This window comes from Chlorocebus sabaeus, chromosome 6, assembly GCF_047675955.1.
Source record: "Chlorocebus sabaeus isolate Y175 chromosome 6, mChlSab1.0.hap1, whole genome shotgun sequence".
NCBI lineage: Eukaryota > Metazoa > Chordata > Mammalia > Primates > Cercopithecidae > Chlorocebus > Chlorocebus sabaeus.
In genome coordinates this window covers 10,700,053-10,714,051 of record NC_132909.1, presented here as the reverse complement: position 1 = coordinate 10,714,051, position 13,999 = coordinate 10,700,053, and the positions used below count along the sequence as shown (strand labels likewise).

Sequence of the window (13,999 nt, the reverse complement as noted above, 5' to 3'; positions counted from 1 at the left end):
GTACAGGGAAAGGGCTCAAGGGCAGTGTGTGGCCATGGCCATTTGCAGATGGCAGTAGGAGCGACCCTTTCTACATTTACTCAACACAGCTGCCTATGCCCAGCCTGGTTAAGCCTCAGGGCAGTGTGCGGGGACTCACTGTGATCTTAGCTCCAGGTGCTCCTCCAGCTGGAGAGGCAGCCTACGGCTGATCACAGTGCAAGGCCAGATGTCCCTTTCTGTCTCTGTGAGGGCAGAGATGAGGTCTGTCTCATGACTCTATCCCCAGCACTTGTCACAGTGGTGCCTCTGAATATGTTATGGGTCATTCACTCATCCATTAAATATCAAGTGCCCTTACAACATACTTTATCCACTGGGGACAAAGTGAGGATAAAGCAACAAAGAACCCCTACCCTTTTGGGGACTTCACTTTTTTTTTTTTTTTTTTTTCTTTTTTTTTTTTTTTGAGACGGAGTCTCGCTCTGTCACCCAGGCTGGAGTGCAGTGGCCGGATCTCAGTTCACTGTAAGCTCCGCCTCCCGGGTTTGCGCCATTCTCCTGCCTCAGCCTCCCGAGTAGCTGGGACTACAGGTGCCCGCCACCTCGCCCGGCTAGTTTTTTGTATTTTTTAGTAGAGACGGGGTTTCACTGTGTTAGCCAGGATGGTTTATTTTGTTTTTGAGACAGGGTCTCACCCTGTCACCCAAGCCTGAGTGCAGTGGCTTGATCATAGCTCACTGCAGCCTCCAACTCCTGGGCTCAAGTGATCCTCCTGCCTCAGTCTCCTGAGTAGCTGGGACTACAGACCCACACCACTATGCCTGGCTAATTTTTTTTTTTTTTTTTTTTGTAGAGATGGGGTTTCACTGTGTTGCCCAGGCTGGTCTTGAACTCCTGGGTTCAAAAGATCCACCCATCTCAGCCTCTCAAGGTGCTGGGATTACAGGCATGACCCATGGCACCAGGCCGAGCTTCACTTTTACCAGGAATGGGGATGATGAAGGCTGGGAGTGCCCCAGTCTGGTGGAGCTCAGGCCCCTTAGCCTTTCTTCTGATGGAGCCACAACTGCCGGGGCCCGCCTCTCCCACCCACTCACAAGCAGGGCTCACAGAGCCTCTGATTAGAAGACCTCTCTAAGGCCACGCTGCAGGGAAGGCAAGCAGAAAGAGTATCCACTGTTCCAATCTGATTTTATTGAAAAGGAAACATACAAAAATCATGTACAAAAAAAATTAACCAAACATGTACAGAAAATTCATTCCGGTATCTACAGCAGCGCATATACAGTATCTTACAGGCTGGGCCATCCCTCCCCACTCCCAGACTCCTCCCTCTTCCGAGATTTCCCCCCCTCCCTGACTCCCCGTCTTCCCCCCAGCGCTTGGCCCTGGGGACTAAGGCTGGGGCGGCTTCAGCCAAAATCTCCCACCCCCCAAATGAATGCCAGTGGTCACACGTGCTCTCTCTAAACCTATGCAATGGGATTGATGGGGCGGGGGGCGGTCGTGGGCAGAGCACAGGATTCACAGTCTGGGCCCCTCCTGGCCATCCCCGCATGAAGGTGAGGCAGGCACGCCCACCACCCGCCGGCTGGCTCAGGGAAGATGGCTGGGCACCTGGCTGGAGCAACCGGCAGACGCGCCCCACTCTCTGGCTCCAGGAGGCTAGTGGTCACGTTTGGCTCATTTGCTCTTCACGGGCCCCCTCCAGGAGGAGGGGGGGAAGCACCAGGGGCCTGAGGCCAGGCCCAGAGTGAAGGAGCACCGAGAGGAGAGCCCCCCCTCAGTGTCACCCCTGCAGCTGGAACGGACACCAGTACAACAGCCTTTCCTGAGATGGTGGTGGGCGGCAGAGGCGGGCGGCTCAGTCCCCACCCCCTTGGTCACCGCCGCCTTCCGATGCTGAGTCCATCAGCCCTCCCTCCCCTGGCTTCTTGGCCAGGGACCCAGGAGTCCGCATCTCTGTCAGTGCACCCCAGGCTGGGCTGGGGCTGGAGTGGCTGCCCCGGCCTGCCCCCGGGATAGGCAGGGCTGGGAGTCCAGTATGCTACATGGTGCAGAGAAAGTCCCCCGCGCTGGCCAGGGTGTCAGGAGGTGGGAGGGGCCTGCCCCCCGAGTCCCTGACGTCCACCGGGCGGGTGCAGGCACCTAATTGGGCTCCATTTCGGGGGCTCTGTGGCCCCTGGGTAAGGGCAGGAGTCCCATGATGAGATTGTACAGGACCCTCCAGGGCGAGGGGCGGTGTCGCTGCTGCTCCTCTTGTCTCTGGGGAAAAGAGAGAGACCGGGCAGTTAGCAGGGGACTGAGTATGGTGATGGGAGAGGGGATGGTCAGCTCCAGCAGTGAGGCGACCGTCTCGCCCACGCTATTCCAGCTCCTCCCCACACCTGGGCTAATGTCCATGTCTTGGAGGTCACATCCTCATCCAGGACCTGAGACCAGGAGGCAGAGGACAAACACGGAATGTCTTCAGCAGAGAGCTGGGCACCCAGCGAGTGTGTGGCACATGTTAGCTGTGGCCGCCCCAGCCCTGCTGTACACTTAGGAAAGACATCCCACAAGGGGCTGAAGGATGGACTGCAACCTATCCTACCCCTCCCTGCAGGGCCGGCAAGATGAGGAGAAAGGAGCAGGGTGCCCACAGTCTTGGCAGTTCTAGAACAATCTGTGGAAGGAGGAGAACTGGGAAGAGTTCACCCACCCCCCATTGCAAAGGCTTCAAAAGAAGCACCTCTAGGCAATGCTGAGTGAAACCCTTGCCCTCTCTCCAGTGGCAGGGTGAAAACAAGGTGGTCTCTAGGGCCCTCTCAGCTCCAACATGCCAGGAAGTGGGAAGGCGGGAGGCTAAGTCCTAGGAAAGGCTCCCGACTGGTAAAAATTAAAGGCAATACTAAAAAGTGTACGGAGGCCCAGCGCGGTGACTTATACCTGTCATCCCAGCACTCTGAGAGGCCAAGGTGGGAGATCACCTAAGGTCAGGAGTTTGAGACCAGCATGGCCAACATGGTGGAACCCTGTCTCTATTAAAAATACAGGCCGGGTGCGGTGGCTCATGCCTGTAATTGCAGCACTTTGGGAGGCTGAGGCGGGCAGATCACGAGGTCAGGAAATTGAGACCATCCTGGCTAACACAGTGAAATCCCGTCTCTACTAAAAATACAAAAAAATTAGCCAGGCGTGGTGGCGGGCGCCTGTAGTCCCAGCTACTCGGGAGACTGAGGCAGGAGAATGGCGTGAACCCAGGAGGCGGAGCTTACGGTGAGCCAAGATCGCGCTACTGCACTCCAGCCTAGGTGACAGAGCAAGACTACGTCTCAAAAAAAAAAAAAAAAAAAAGAGGCTGGGCAAGGTGGCTCATGTCTGTAATCCCAGCACTTTGGGAGGCCAAGGCAGGTGGATCACCTGAGGTCAGGAGTTCAAGACCAGCCTGGCCAACTTGGGGAAACCCCATCTCTACTAAAACAACAAAAACTAGTCGGGCATGGTGGCACGCACCTGTAGTCCCAGTTACTTGGGAGGCCAAGGCAGGAGAATCGCTTGAATCCGGGAGGCGGAGGTTGCAGTGAGCTGAGATTGCACCACTGCACTCCAGCCTGGGCGACAGAGCAAGACTCTGTCTCAAAAAACAAAACAAAAAAGCATACAGAGAGCTGCAGTCCTCTGCTACTCCCTGTAGCTCCACAGGCAGGCTCTGTGCTAAGTGGGGACAACCTAACCTCCTCCCCTTCAGGTGCTGGGGAAGGAGAAACTCACTTTACAGAAGGTTAAATGATCCTCATCTTCCTCATGTTACCTGGCAGTGAGTCGCCTGGTACCAGCCCAGTCTCCTCAACACTCCCTAGCAACTCTTGGGGCCAGGAGATGGTGGCAAAGTGGGCACATCGGATTGGCGTAAGTTATAAAACCCACCGCTGTCAAACTGCTGTGGGTGCCACCTGGTGAGCAAGCTAGCAATCATCTAGTAAGGTGGGCAGACCACCCAGGTACCTATTCTAGAAACACAAGAGCACACCTGGAAATATGCATGTGTAGGAGAGGAAAAAAGGCAATAAATAATGGCCGGGCACAGTGGCTCACGCCTGTAATCCCAGCACTTTGTGAGGCCAAGGTGGGTGGATCACCTGAGGTCGGGAGTTCAAGATCAGCCTGGTCAACACAGTGAAACCCCGTCTCTACTAAATATACAAAAATTAGCCAGGCATGGTGCAGGGCATCTGTAACCTCAGCTACTTGGGAGGCTGAGGCAGGAGAATTGCTTGAATCCGGGAGGTGGAGGTTTCAATGGGCCAAGATCGTGCCATTGCACTCCATCCTGGGCAACAAGAGTGAAGCTCTGTCTCAAAGAAAAAAAAAAAAAAAAAAGCCAATAAATAAAATCTGAAATATATTTAAAAATAGGCTGAGTGAGGTAGCTCAGGCCCATAATTCCAGCACTTTGGGAGGTCGAGGCAGGAGGATCACTTGAGGCCAGGAGTTTGAGACCAGCCTGGGTAACACAGAAAGACCTGATCTCTATAAAAAATAAAAATAAAATAAAAATTAGCCAGGCATGGTGGACCTGCCTGTGGTCCCAGTTAGTTGGGAGGCTGAGACGGGAGGATCCCTTAAACCTAGGAGTTGGAGGCTGCAGGGAGCTGTGATTGAACCACTGCACTCCAGCCTGGGAGACAGAGTGAGACCCTGTCTCTAAAATATAAAATAAAAATACATATCTATCCTAAATATCCATCAATGAGAAAATGAATAAGGATACTATGTTTATCCAACAGAATACTATGTAGCAGTGAAAATGGCTTTTTTTTTTGTTTGAGACAGAGTCTCATTCTGTCCTTCAGGCTGGAGCGCAGTGGCTTGATCTCCTGACCTCTGCTCACTGCAGCCTCCATACCTCCACCTCCTGGGTTCAAGAGATTCTCCTGCCTCTGTCTCCCAAGTAGCTGGGATTACTGGTGTGCCACCATGCTCAGCTAATTTTTCTTTTCTTTTTTTTTTTTGAGATGGATTTTTGCTCTTGTTGCCCAGTCTGGAGTGCAGTGGCACTATCTCAGTTCACCGCAACCCCCGCCTCCCAGTTTCAAGCAATTATCCTGCCTCAGCCTCCCGAGTAGCTGAGATTACAGGCCTGCGCCACCACACCCAGCTAATTTTGTATTTTTAGTAGAGACGGGGTTTCTTCATGTTGGTCAGGCTCCCCTCAAACTCCCGACCTCAGGTGATCCGCCCTCCTCAACCTCCCAAAGTGCTGGGATTACAGGTGTGAGCCACCGGGCCTGGGCTTAATTTTTATATTGTTAGTAGAGACGAGGTTTCACCATGTTGGTGAGACTGGTCTCGAACTCCCAACCTCAAGTGATCCACTTGCCTCCGCCTCCCAAAGGGCTGGGATTACAGGCGTGGGCCACTGCATCCGGCCGAAAATGGCTGTATTTGTTGTTTCTTTCTTGCAATGGTCTTGTTCTGTCCCCCAGGCTGGAGTTAAGTGGCCCTTCATGGCTCACTGCAGCCTCGACTTCCCTGGCTCAAGGGACCCTTTCACCCCAGCCTCCCGAGTAGCTGGGACTGCAGGCTGGCACCACCACACCCGGCTAATTTTTATATTTTTTGTAGCAACAGGGGTCTCATTATGTGGCCCAGACTGGTCTAGAACTCCCGGGCTAAAGCGTCCTTCCAACTCCGCCTCCCAAAGTGCTGGGATTACAGGCGTGAGCCACCGAGCCTGGCTGAACATATGGTGAATCTGAAGCCTAATATTGAGGGAAAAACGAATTCTGGGGAGGAACAAAAACTATGTCATGTAGGCTAAGCTAAGACTGCCCCATGATCCTAAGCCCTGGTTCTGGCCTGGTAAATATGGAGTAAAAGCAACACCTGCAGGGGTTGAGACAGGCCAACTTGAGAGATTTCCTTTGGATGCAGGGACGGGGAGGGGATGGGGAGAGTGAGGAGCTTCACCACATGCGTTTCTGCGGTTTTGTTTGGTTTGTTAATAAGCAATGCGGGTGTAATGTTCAGACTGAACAGAGCTGGCTAGTGGGCGCACGATGTTTGTGATTTCCCATTCTCTGCTGTGGGCTTCGAATATCTGTTTTAAAAAATCGGGGCCGTGCCAGGGGCTGGGGGCGGGGCCTCCCGCGGGGCGGGGCTCCGAGCCCTCCCCTGCAGTCCTCAGCCCGCCCCGGCACCCGGGAAGCTGTGTGGCGCTGCGGGCCGCGCGAGAGGGACGGCAGGGGGCGGGCGCGGCGCGGCTGCTGACTCACCAGCTATAAATAGCCTGGGATATATGAGCCGCGCCGCCCAGCGACGCCCTCAGTCCCCGCGGCCGCGGGCCACGGGCACGCCGCTAGTCTCCGCGGCGGCCTAGTCCCCGGCCCTGGCCCTGGCCCGGGCTCGGGCTCCGGCTATGCCAGCCGCGGCGCGGAGTCTCTGGGCGGCTCTGCGGACGCGCGATCCCCCCCACCCACTCACCCCCCACCTGCCTGTCCGCGGAGCGACCCAGCCGCGCAGGGCAGCAGCTGCCGCACATCTGGCGGGGGCCGCCTGCCGCCCCCTCCTCCGGCGGGAAGTCCCACCTGCCGTCTACCCCACCCCCAGCACTCACCCGCCGCTCGTACTGCGCGTTGAGGTCGTCCGCCATCCGCCGCAGCTGGGCCCCGATCTCCTGGGCCCACTGTTCCTCCTCCCCGCGGACTCCCGGGGCCGCCTGGGTGGGACCGCCCGCCAGGGCCCCCGGGGCGCTGGGCACGGGCGACTCCAGGTGCTGCTCCGCCAGCGAAAGCGAGGGCTGAGGACCTTGGAGAGGCAGAGGGGCGCGGTCAGCACCCACTACCCCTCCAGGCCTCGAAGTGTACGGGCCCACTTCCCTCTTTCCCAGCTACTGCTCCCCGACTCATTTCTAGTGATCTCTTCGCCCCGTCTTAGAGTCAATTTCTCAGCTTTTCCTCCCTAGGCACCAGAAAGCAAAAAGGACCTGGGGACGCCGCTCTGGGGTCACCTGTCTGGCCAGCTACGTCCCCACGGCCCTTGTCAGTGTGGAAGGTAGACGGCCAGACAGGTGACCCCGGGGGTGGTCAGGCTTAACGACCTCTATTTCCCAACGGGGACACATCTTGCCTGTTCCATGTGACAGGCAGGGAAACTGAGGCCCGCCCGTAGGGAGTATCCCAAGGTCACACAGGGATACAGCGACTGAACCCCACCCAGATCACAAGCCTCAGGTCTCCTGCCCTCTCGTGTCCAACCACAGGGAAGCCACACCTCCGGATGTGGCAGAGGCCTAGAGACCAGAAGGCCAGAGACTGTGGCAGCTTCAGAGCGCGGGCCTGGGGGCTGGGACGCGGGAGATGCCTTCCTGCCCCACCCCCTTCTGAGAGCCCTGGGAGGCTCCTGCCCTCCCGTCCCACTAGATCCTGGTCTGAGGGTTCGCTAAGGCCTACAACCAGGGCCTCAGTTTCCACATCTATGACCTTGGCTTGAAATCGGTGTCCCCTTCCAGGGCTTCCAGGAACTGAGCTAGGGAAGTTTTCTCTTTCCTTGCTCCCCTTGGGCTGCCGGGACAGGATGGGGGATGGGAAACCAGGACTCACTTTCCCGGGCTACAGTGCCTGCTGGCAGGGATGGGGCTCCCCGGGCACCACAGGGTTAATAGCCCATCAGGCAGGGGACCTTTAACCCTTCTCTCCCCAAGACTCCCCCCTCCCCGAGGGGACTTTCCCAACACAATGGCCCCTCCCCCTCTCCTTCCTCCGCCGGGACTGCGGAGAGGGCCAACCCTGGCCAAAGAGATGCAAATAAAGGCAAAGGCCCCTCGACCCCTCCCCAGAGCCCAGAGTTGACAGCTCGGCCCACACTCCCTGCAACAAGAATCCTCCAGGGGGTCTAGGGGACCCAGACTGGGGGAGGGCAGCTCGGATGCAGCTGTTGCCCCAGGCCCGGAAGAGACAGTGGGCTGCAATTCGGGGACTGCAGTCAGATTCCAGGAGGGACTTCCCACTTGACCTCCCCCTCCACCCCCAGCCTCCGTCTTCCTGCTTCTTTCAACACAAAGACCACATTGGCCACACCCTCCCAGTGGCCCGGCCGGGCTCGCCACTTCCCCCCTACCCCGTCCTCTCCCACTTCTCCAGTTCCTCCGAGTCTCAGGTCCTCTCTCTTCCCGACTCCTATCACCCCGGGGGCGGGGCGGGCACTCACCGTCCGGGCGTGGGCCTCGGGGCCGGCTGCGGGGACCCCCAGGCCAGCGGGGGCCCCCCAGGGCGGCGGTGACGGCGGGTGGGGCGGTGGGGGCGCAGAGGTAGGCAGCGGGCAGCAGGGCGGGGGCGGCGGGGGCGGCAGCCAGGCCGGGCTCGCAGAGGCCGCAGGACACTGCCGAGGGCACCAGGCGGCCGAGCGGGAAGGGGCGCGGGCCGTCGCGGGCCAGGCCCTCTACGGGCTCCGGGGAGCTGCCCTCCTGGCGTGCGCGGGCCATGGCGCTCCCTGGGGCCTGCGGGACACGGGAGGAGGAGCAGGTCAGCAGGGAAGTACCAGGACCCACTGTACCTCCAGTCTACCCGGGGTCAGGACCCAGATGGAGAAGAGTGGAGGTGTGTGTGCATGCGGAGGGGGTGATGGCCCCACAGAGACACGCCCAACCAGGGGATGACACCACCGGGTCCTGGCTGGTCTGGAGAGCCTCCCCTGCATACGGTGATGGGCACACAGGAGGGACAGGGAGCACAGGATGGCTCTCACAGCAAAGACAGGGCTCACACAGGACGGATGGAGGGGTCTAGCAGGTGTGTGTACGTGGGCTGTGACAATCCCACAACACAAACTCACTCCACTTGGGACTCACAGCATGGGCTGGTAGGGACAACTTTCCCAACACAGCGACGGGCACACAGGGAGGGCAGCGAGGCACAGTGAGGCCCCCACAGCACACACACAAGGACTCACATGGGACTGGCCTGCCTGACCACCCACCCCACCTCCCACTTGCACACAAACACTGAGATGGCCCCAGTCTCAGACATCACTACTCAGTACACACAACATACACACACACATACACCCCGACCAAAGCAGGAGCATCCAGACAGACCATCACAAGCACTCTACATACTGCGCACACTGGCTGGCACAACCCATCCCCACACACACATCCAAACTGTCAAAGTCTCACACACTGACCCACTGTTGATATGCCCAGGGGCACATGCAAACACAATGCAGCCATTGCAAACACACACACACACACACCAGCTAGGCACTGCCTCAGTTCCCAAACATGCCCCTCTCCACACACACACACACACACACTCTCACTCCAGAGATAAGACCGGCACACCTCTGGACTCACATATCAACACAAAACAGACACCCACGGACACACATACATCAACACCCCCAAAACACACCCACATGTCACCAACTCTCAGGACACACGTAAATCAGGCACACACAGACACATGCCATCAGACCTCAACACACCACCAGACACGAAGGCTATGACCAGCAGACACCAACCCACCGTCCTCACGCAGCCCTCAAACACCATCACCAACTGTCAGCAACACACACACACACACACACACACCCTACAGCTAACTCTAATCCCACACAGCCCAGCAGCGCACACACCTAGCGCACCCACAGAAAACACTGGTCTCACGTGACTGACATAAACACTACACACACGCAGCCCACATGACACACATGAGCCAGCCGATCACAGTGACAAGTCCCTCAGACCCAACACACACACGCATACACTACACACACACACACACACACACAGAGGCTCAGAAACAACCCCATCCAGAGGCTTCGAGCAACACCCACCGTCTACACTGTATAGACCCCACAGATCCTGGGCCCTCAAATCCCAGACGCTGATGCCAGACACACAAGCCAAACCCAGACTGAAACAATCCCCCACCACACACACACACACACACACACACACCTGAGAACTCACACAGACACCTGGACAGAAAACAAGACATTTGCATTTAGCAGGCGCAGCATCGCAAACGCTGGGCAAAGACACACATGCCCCGGAGATACAGAGACAGCCTCAGCCAAGACAGAAACACACAGGCAAGACACAAGCGCACACACCGCACGCTCGGGCAAGACACACACAGAAACACACAAACAGCTCACTCCAGCAACACACACACACACTACAACCTCCACACCCCAGCACACGCAGGCAACAGACCCCCAGTATCACCCCAAAACAGCACACACAGACAACTCTCACCGAGAACACACGCAGGTCCACCCACCCCACAGGCAGGGCACCCACAGACAGAACCCCACACAAACAGGCGCGGGGACTCACGCAGACACCCCGACGGGTCAGAAACCCCAACATTCCTCCGGATCGACACCACCACTCGCTGCAGAACCCAGCACAAACTCAGAGCCAGACACGCGCACACACCCAGGCGAGACACCTGCAGATCCACAACCCCGCACACGCGCGCTCCCACGGCGGTCCCAGACGCCCCCCTCCGCTGTCACAGCCCCCCCCACCGCCGCCACGTGCGCCCGCCCCGCCCGCCAGGCGAGCGCGGGGCCAATAACCGGCTGTTGCTGGGGCGCAGCCCCCGCCCGCAGGAGCCGCAGACTCCACGGCCCGCGAGCCGCCCCCCGTTGCCGCCCCCAGCGGGCGCGCGCCCTGGGTGTGGCCGCCCCTCCGTGCCGCCCCCCCACCCCTCCCGGACTTTGGGGGCTGGGGCACCCCGGGGTCGACCCTCTTCCCCGGGGCCGCACTGGCCGCCAGGGGGCGCTGCCGAGCCCGCACCCCATTGTTTGTAAACAAACCCGCCAGACCGCCGAGGCACCTGTGCGCCCAGACCGGCGCCCCAACGCCGAGCTGCCTCTCACCCGGCGACCCCGGCCCAGGGTCCCTCGCGGGGTTTGGAGGGAGGCGCGGTGGGGGGAGGCAGGGCGCCCACACTGCTCTCCGCCTGCACTCCCGTCACCTCCTCCAGGGAGTCCACCCGGCCTGGCCGATCGCCGCCGGCGAGGAGTCAGGGCGCGCACACTCACCCCGGGGGCATGAACACGCCGGAGGGGGCGGCGGTGGGGGGCGGGCGGCTTCCTTCAGGAGGGCGCGCCCGCCAAGCGCCGCTCTCCGCGGCGGCTGTTGCTGGGGCTGTCGCTGCTGCTGCCGCTCTAACTGCAGTGGCGGCTGCTGTGGCTGTGGCTGCTGCCGCTCCCCGGGCCGCAGGCGGGTCCGCGTAGTGGCCGCCGCTGCTGGGATCGCTGGTGCCGCCGCCACCGCCAGGCGCCCGCTCGCATGTGGCTCGCGCCGCGTCTCAGGCCGCCCGGCGGATCCCGGGCCCGCTCCAAAGCCGCCCCGCCCCGCCCCGCCCCGCCCCCGCCCGGCGGGTCCCACGCCCCGCCCCCGCGTGACGCTACGGCCCCGCCCGCCCGCCGCGGACAAGTCGGGACTTGCAGACGCGCGCCGCGCCCCCCCTACCTTCGCGCCGGGGGTTTCCCTGCAGCCGGGGACGGGGCAGGGCCTGGCCCAAGGCGAGGAGGACCCAGGCGCTGTGCAGCGGGGTGCAGGGAGATCGCCCAGACACCGGGACAGTCGGACACACACACTGACTGGGACCCACAGATCCACACCCCCAGGGATGCGTACACAGACCGACCTACGGGCGTTCCAGGGTCCACCAAGTCACGTGCAGGCAGAGCCCAAAGGATGTACTCATGGACACAAGGCCACAGTCTCACAAATCCACACACCATGGACAGGGGCACGAACACACACACTCACTGATGGGGGTACCAACCACACACACACCCAGACGCAAATGCACGGACCCACTAACAGGGTTCCCCGGACAAGCAGACGGACACAATGGCAGGGCCTCACACAGTTGCACAAACACCCACACTGATGATCACACCTGGGCCCACGAACTGTGTTCACAAACAACCCTACCGAACAGGCACCCACACCACATACACGGTGGTGCAACCACAACAGACACAGGCGGAATGCTTGTCTGGAAACACAAACTTGCTGATAGGCACAGGGGACACACACACACACCCAGACACACACAGACACCTGTTATACCTGGACACACAGCCAAATCCAAATCACACTCCAAGAGGGACATACACAAATGCACTCACGCAATTTCACAGCTAACACATTAAAACTATCAGAAACTGACATTTGCCCCCCACGATGGCTCACATTTGTAATCCCAGTACTTTGGGAGGCCAAGGTGCACGGATCTCGCCTGAGGTCAGGAGTTCGAGACCAGCCTGACCAACATGGTGAAACCCTGTCTCTACTAAAAATAGCAAACTCCGTCTAAAAAAAAAAAAGAAAAGAAAAAAGAAAAAAGGAAGGAAACTGACATTCAGAGACACAGATCAAATCAGACATAGACATAGAAGAAACTGACCACCGACACATGTCATGAAGTCACACCTGTGACAGCTTCTTGCTAACTGGTCCACTGCACATACACCGGAGCATGCACACCTGACCACACTCACCACAAATCTGGCAGGGGACCCACGTCGCAGAAGAAGCCCTGGGGACCTGGCATGGACATGCCCGGGCAGACCCCACGCCAAATTTTATCCTGTCTCATAGTTTTCTATTCCCTTTCCTTTTTCAGTTTCTCATTGTTACTTCCTTCTCTGCTCTGGTTCAGGGAGTTTGGAGTTTTGTCCTTCCTTCTTCCAAAGCTGTGGACTCCTGTCTCCTCCTCTATACTTTCCATCCCTACCGGGTCGCACCCAATCACAATCGCCTCATCAGAGTGAGTCACCTTCCAGTGCCTAGCATGGGGCTGGCTGAGAAAAGATGTCAGACTTCTCAAACTTGACTGCCTCCAAGTACACACTCTTAGCTTCCCCAAGAAAAGCAGTTAATCTATATCTCACATGAAATTTCCCCATTTGAAACATTGGGAACGCCTCAGCTTTCCTCTCTCTTTCGCTTTCCCTGATTATTCATTCTCCCTTCCTTCTTCCTGGTGTTTTCCAAACTGTGGTTCTTGAGTAAACCATGGATTATGACATATGACATCACTTACATGGATCTTACTTTTTTTTTTTTTTGAGACAGTCTCGCTTTGTTGCCCAGGCTGGAGTGCAGTGGCACGATCTTGGCTCACTGCCACCTCCGCCTCCTGGGTTCAAGCAATTCTCCTGCCTCAGCCTCCCGAGTAGCTGGGACTACAGGTGTGCGCCACTACACCCAGCTAATTTTTGTATTATTGGTAGAGACGCGGTTTCACCATATGGGCCAGGCTGGTCTTGAACTCCTGACCTCAGGATCCGCCCGTCTTGGCCTCCCAAAGTGCTGGGATTACAGGCATGAGCCTCCGCACTCAGCTTTTTTTTTTTTTTTTTGGATAAAAGATTCACTCTGTGGCCCAGACTGGAGTGTAGTGGCACAATAGATAGTCTTGTGGTACAATAGCCTTGCAGCTTCAAACTCCTGGGCTACAGAGATCCTCCTGCCTCAGCCTCCTAAGTAATTTTTATTTTTATTTTTATTAAAATTTTTAAATTTTCTTTTTTTTTTTTTTTTTTTTTTTTTTTTTTGAGACGGAGTCTCGCTCTGCCGCCCAGGCTGGAGTGCAGTGGCCGGATCTCGGCTCACTGCAAGCTCCGCCTCCCGGGTTCACGCCATTCTCCTGCCTCAGCCTCCCGAGTAGCTGGGACTACAGGCGCCCGCCACCTCGCCCGGCTAGTTTTTTGTATTTTTTAGTAGAGACGGGGTTTCACCGTGTTAGCCAGGATGGTCTCGATCTCCTGACCTCATGATCCGCCCGTCTTGGCCTCCCAAAGTGCTGGGATTACAGGCTTGAGCCACCGCGCCCGGCCTAAAATTTTTAAATTTTTAATTAAAAAATTTAAATTTTTAATTAAAAAATTTAAATTTTTTAATGCCCAGCTAATTTTTTTTTTTTTTTTTTTTTAAATAGAAATAGGTGGTCTCACTATGTTGCCCAGGCTGGTCTTGACCTTATGGGCTCAAGCAAACCTCCTGCCT

At 57.6% G+C, this 13,999-nt stretch overlaps 1 protein-coding gene across 3 annotated transcripts; it reads right to left on the bottom strand.

The window, feature by feature from the left end:
- Positions 1 to 1,156: 1,156 nt before the first annotated feature.
- On the bottom strand, positions 1,157 to 12,815 carry BBC3 (BCL2 binding component 3). Of its 3 annotated transcripts, none has more exons than XM_007997337.3 (4): positions 12,490 to 12,815; positions 8,173 to 8,461; positions 6,581 to 6,771; positions 1,157 to 2,247 (listed from the first exon to the last, which is right to left on the bottom strand). In XM_007997337.3, exons 2-4 carry the CDS (start codon positions 8,444 to 8,446, stop codon positions 2,131 to 2,133), a joined length of 582 nt encoding a protein of 193 aa, XP_007995528.1. In that variant the 5' UTR covers positions 8,447 to 8,461; positions 12,490 to 12,815; the 3' UTR covers positions 1,157 to 2,130. The 3 variants fall into 3 exon arrangements, with proteins under 3 accessions (XP_007995528.1, XP_007995527.1, XP_072872357.1); XM_007997336.2 differs by lacking the exon at positions 12,490 to 12,815 and adding an exon at positions 11,017 to 11,287; XM_073016256.1 differs by lacking the exon at positions 12,490 to 12,815 and adding an exon at positions 10,406 to 10,427.
- Positions 12,816 to 13,999: the final 1,184 nt, after the last annotated feature.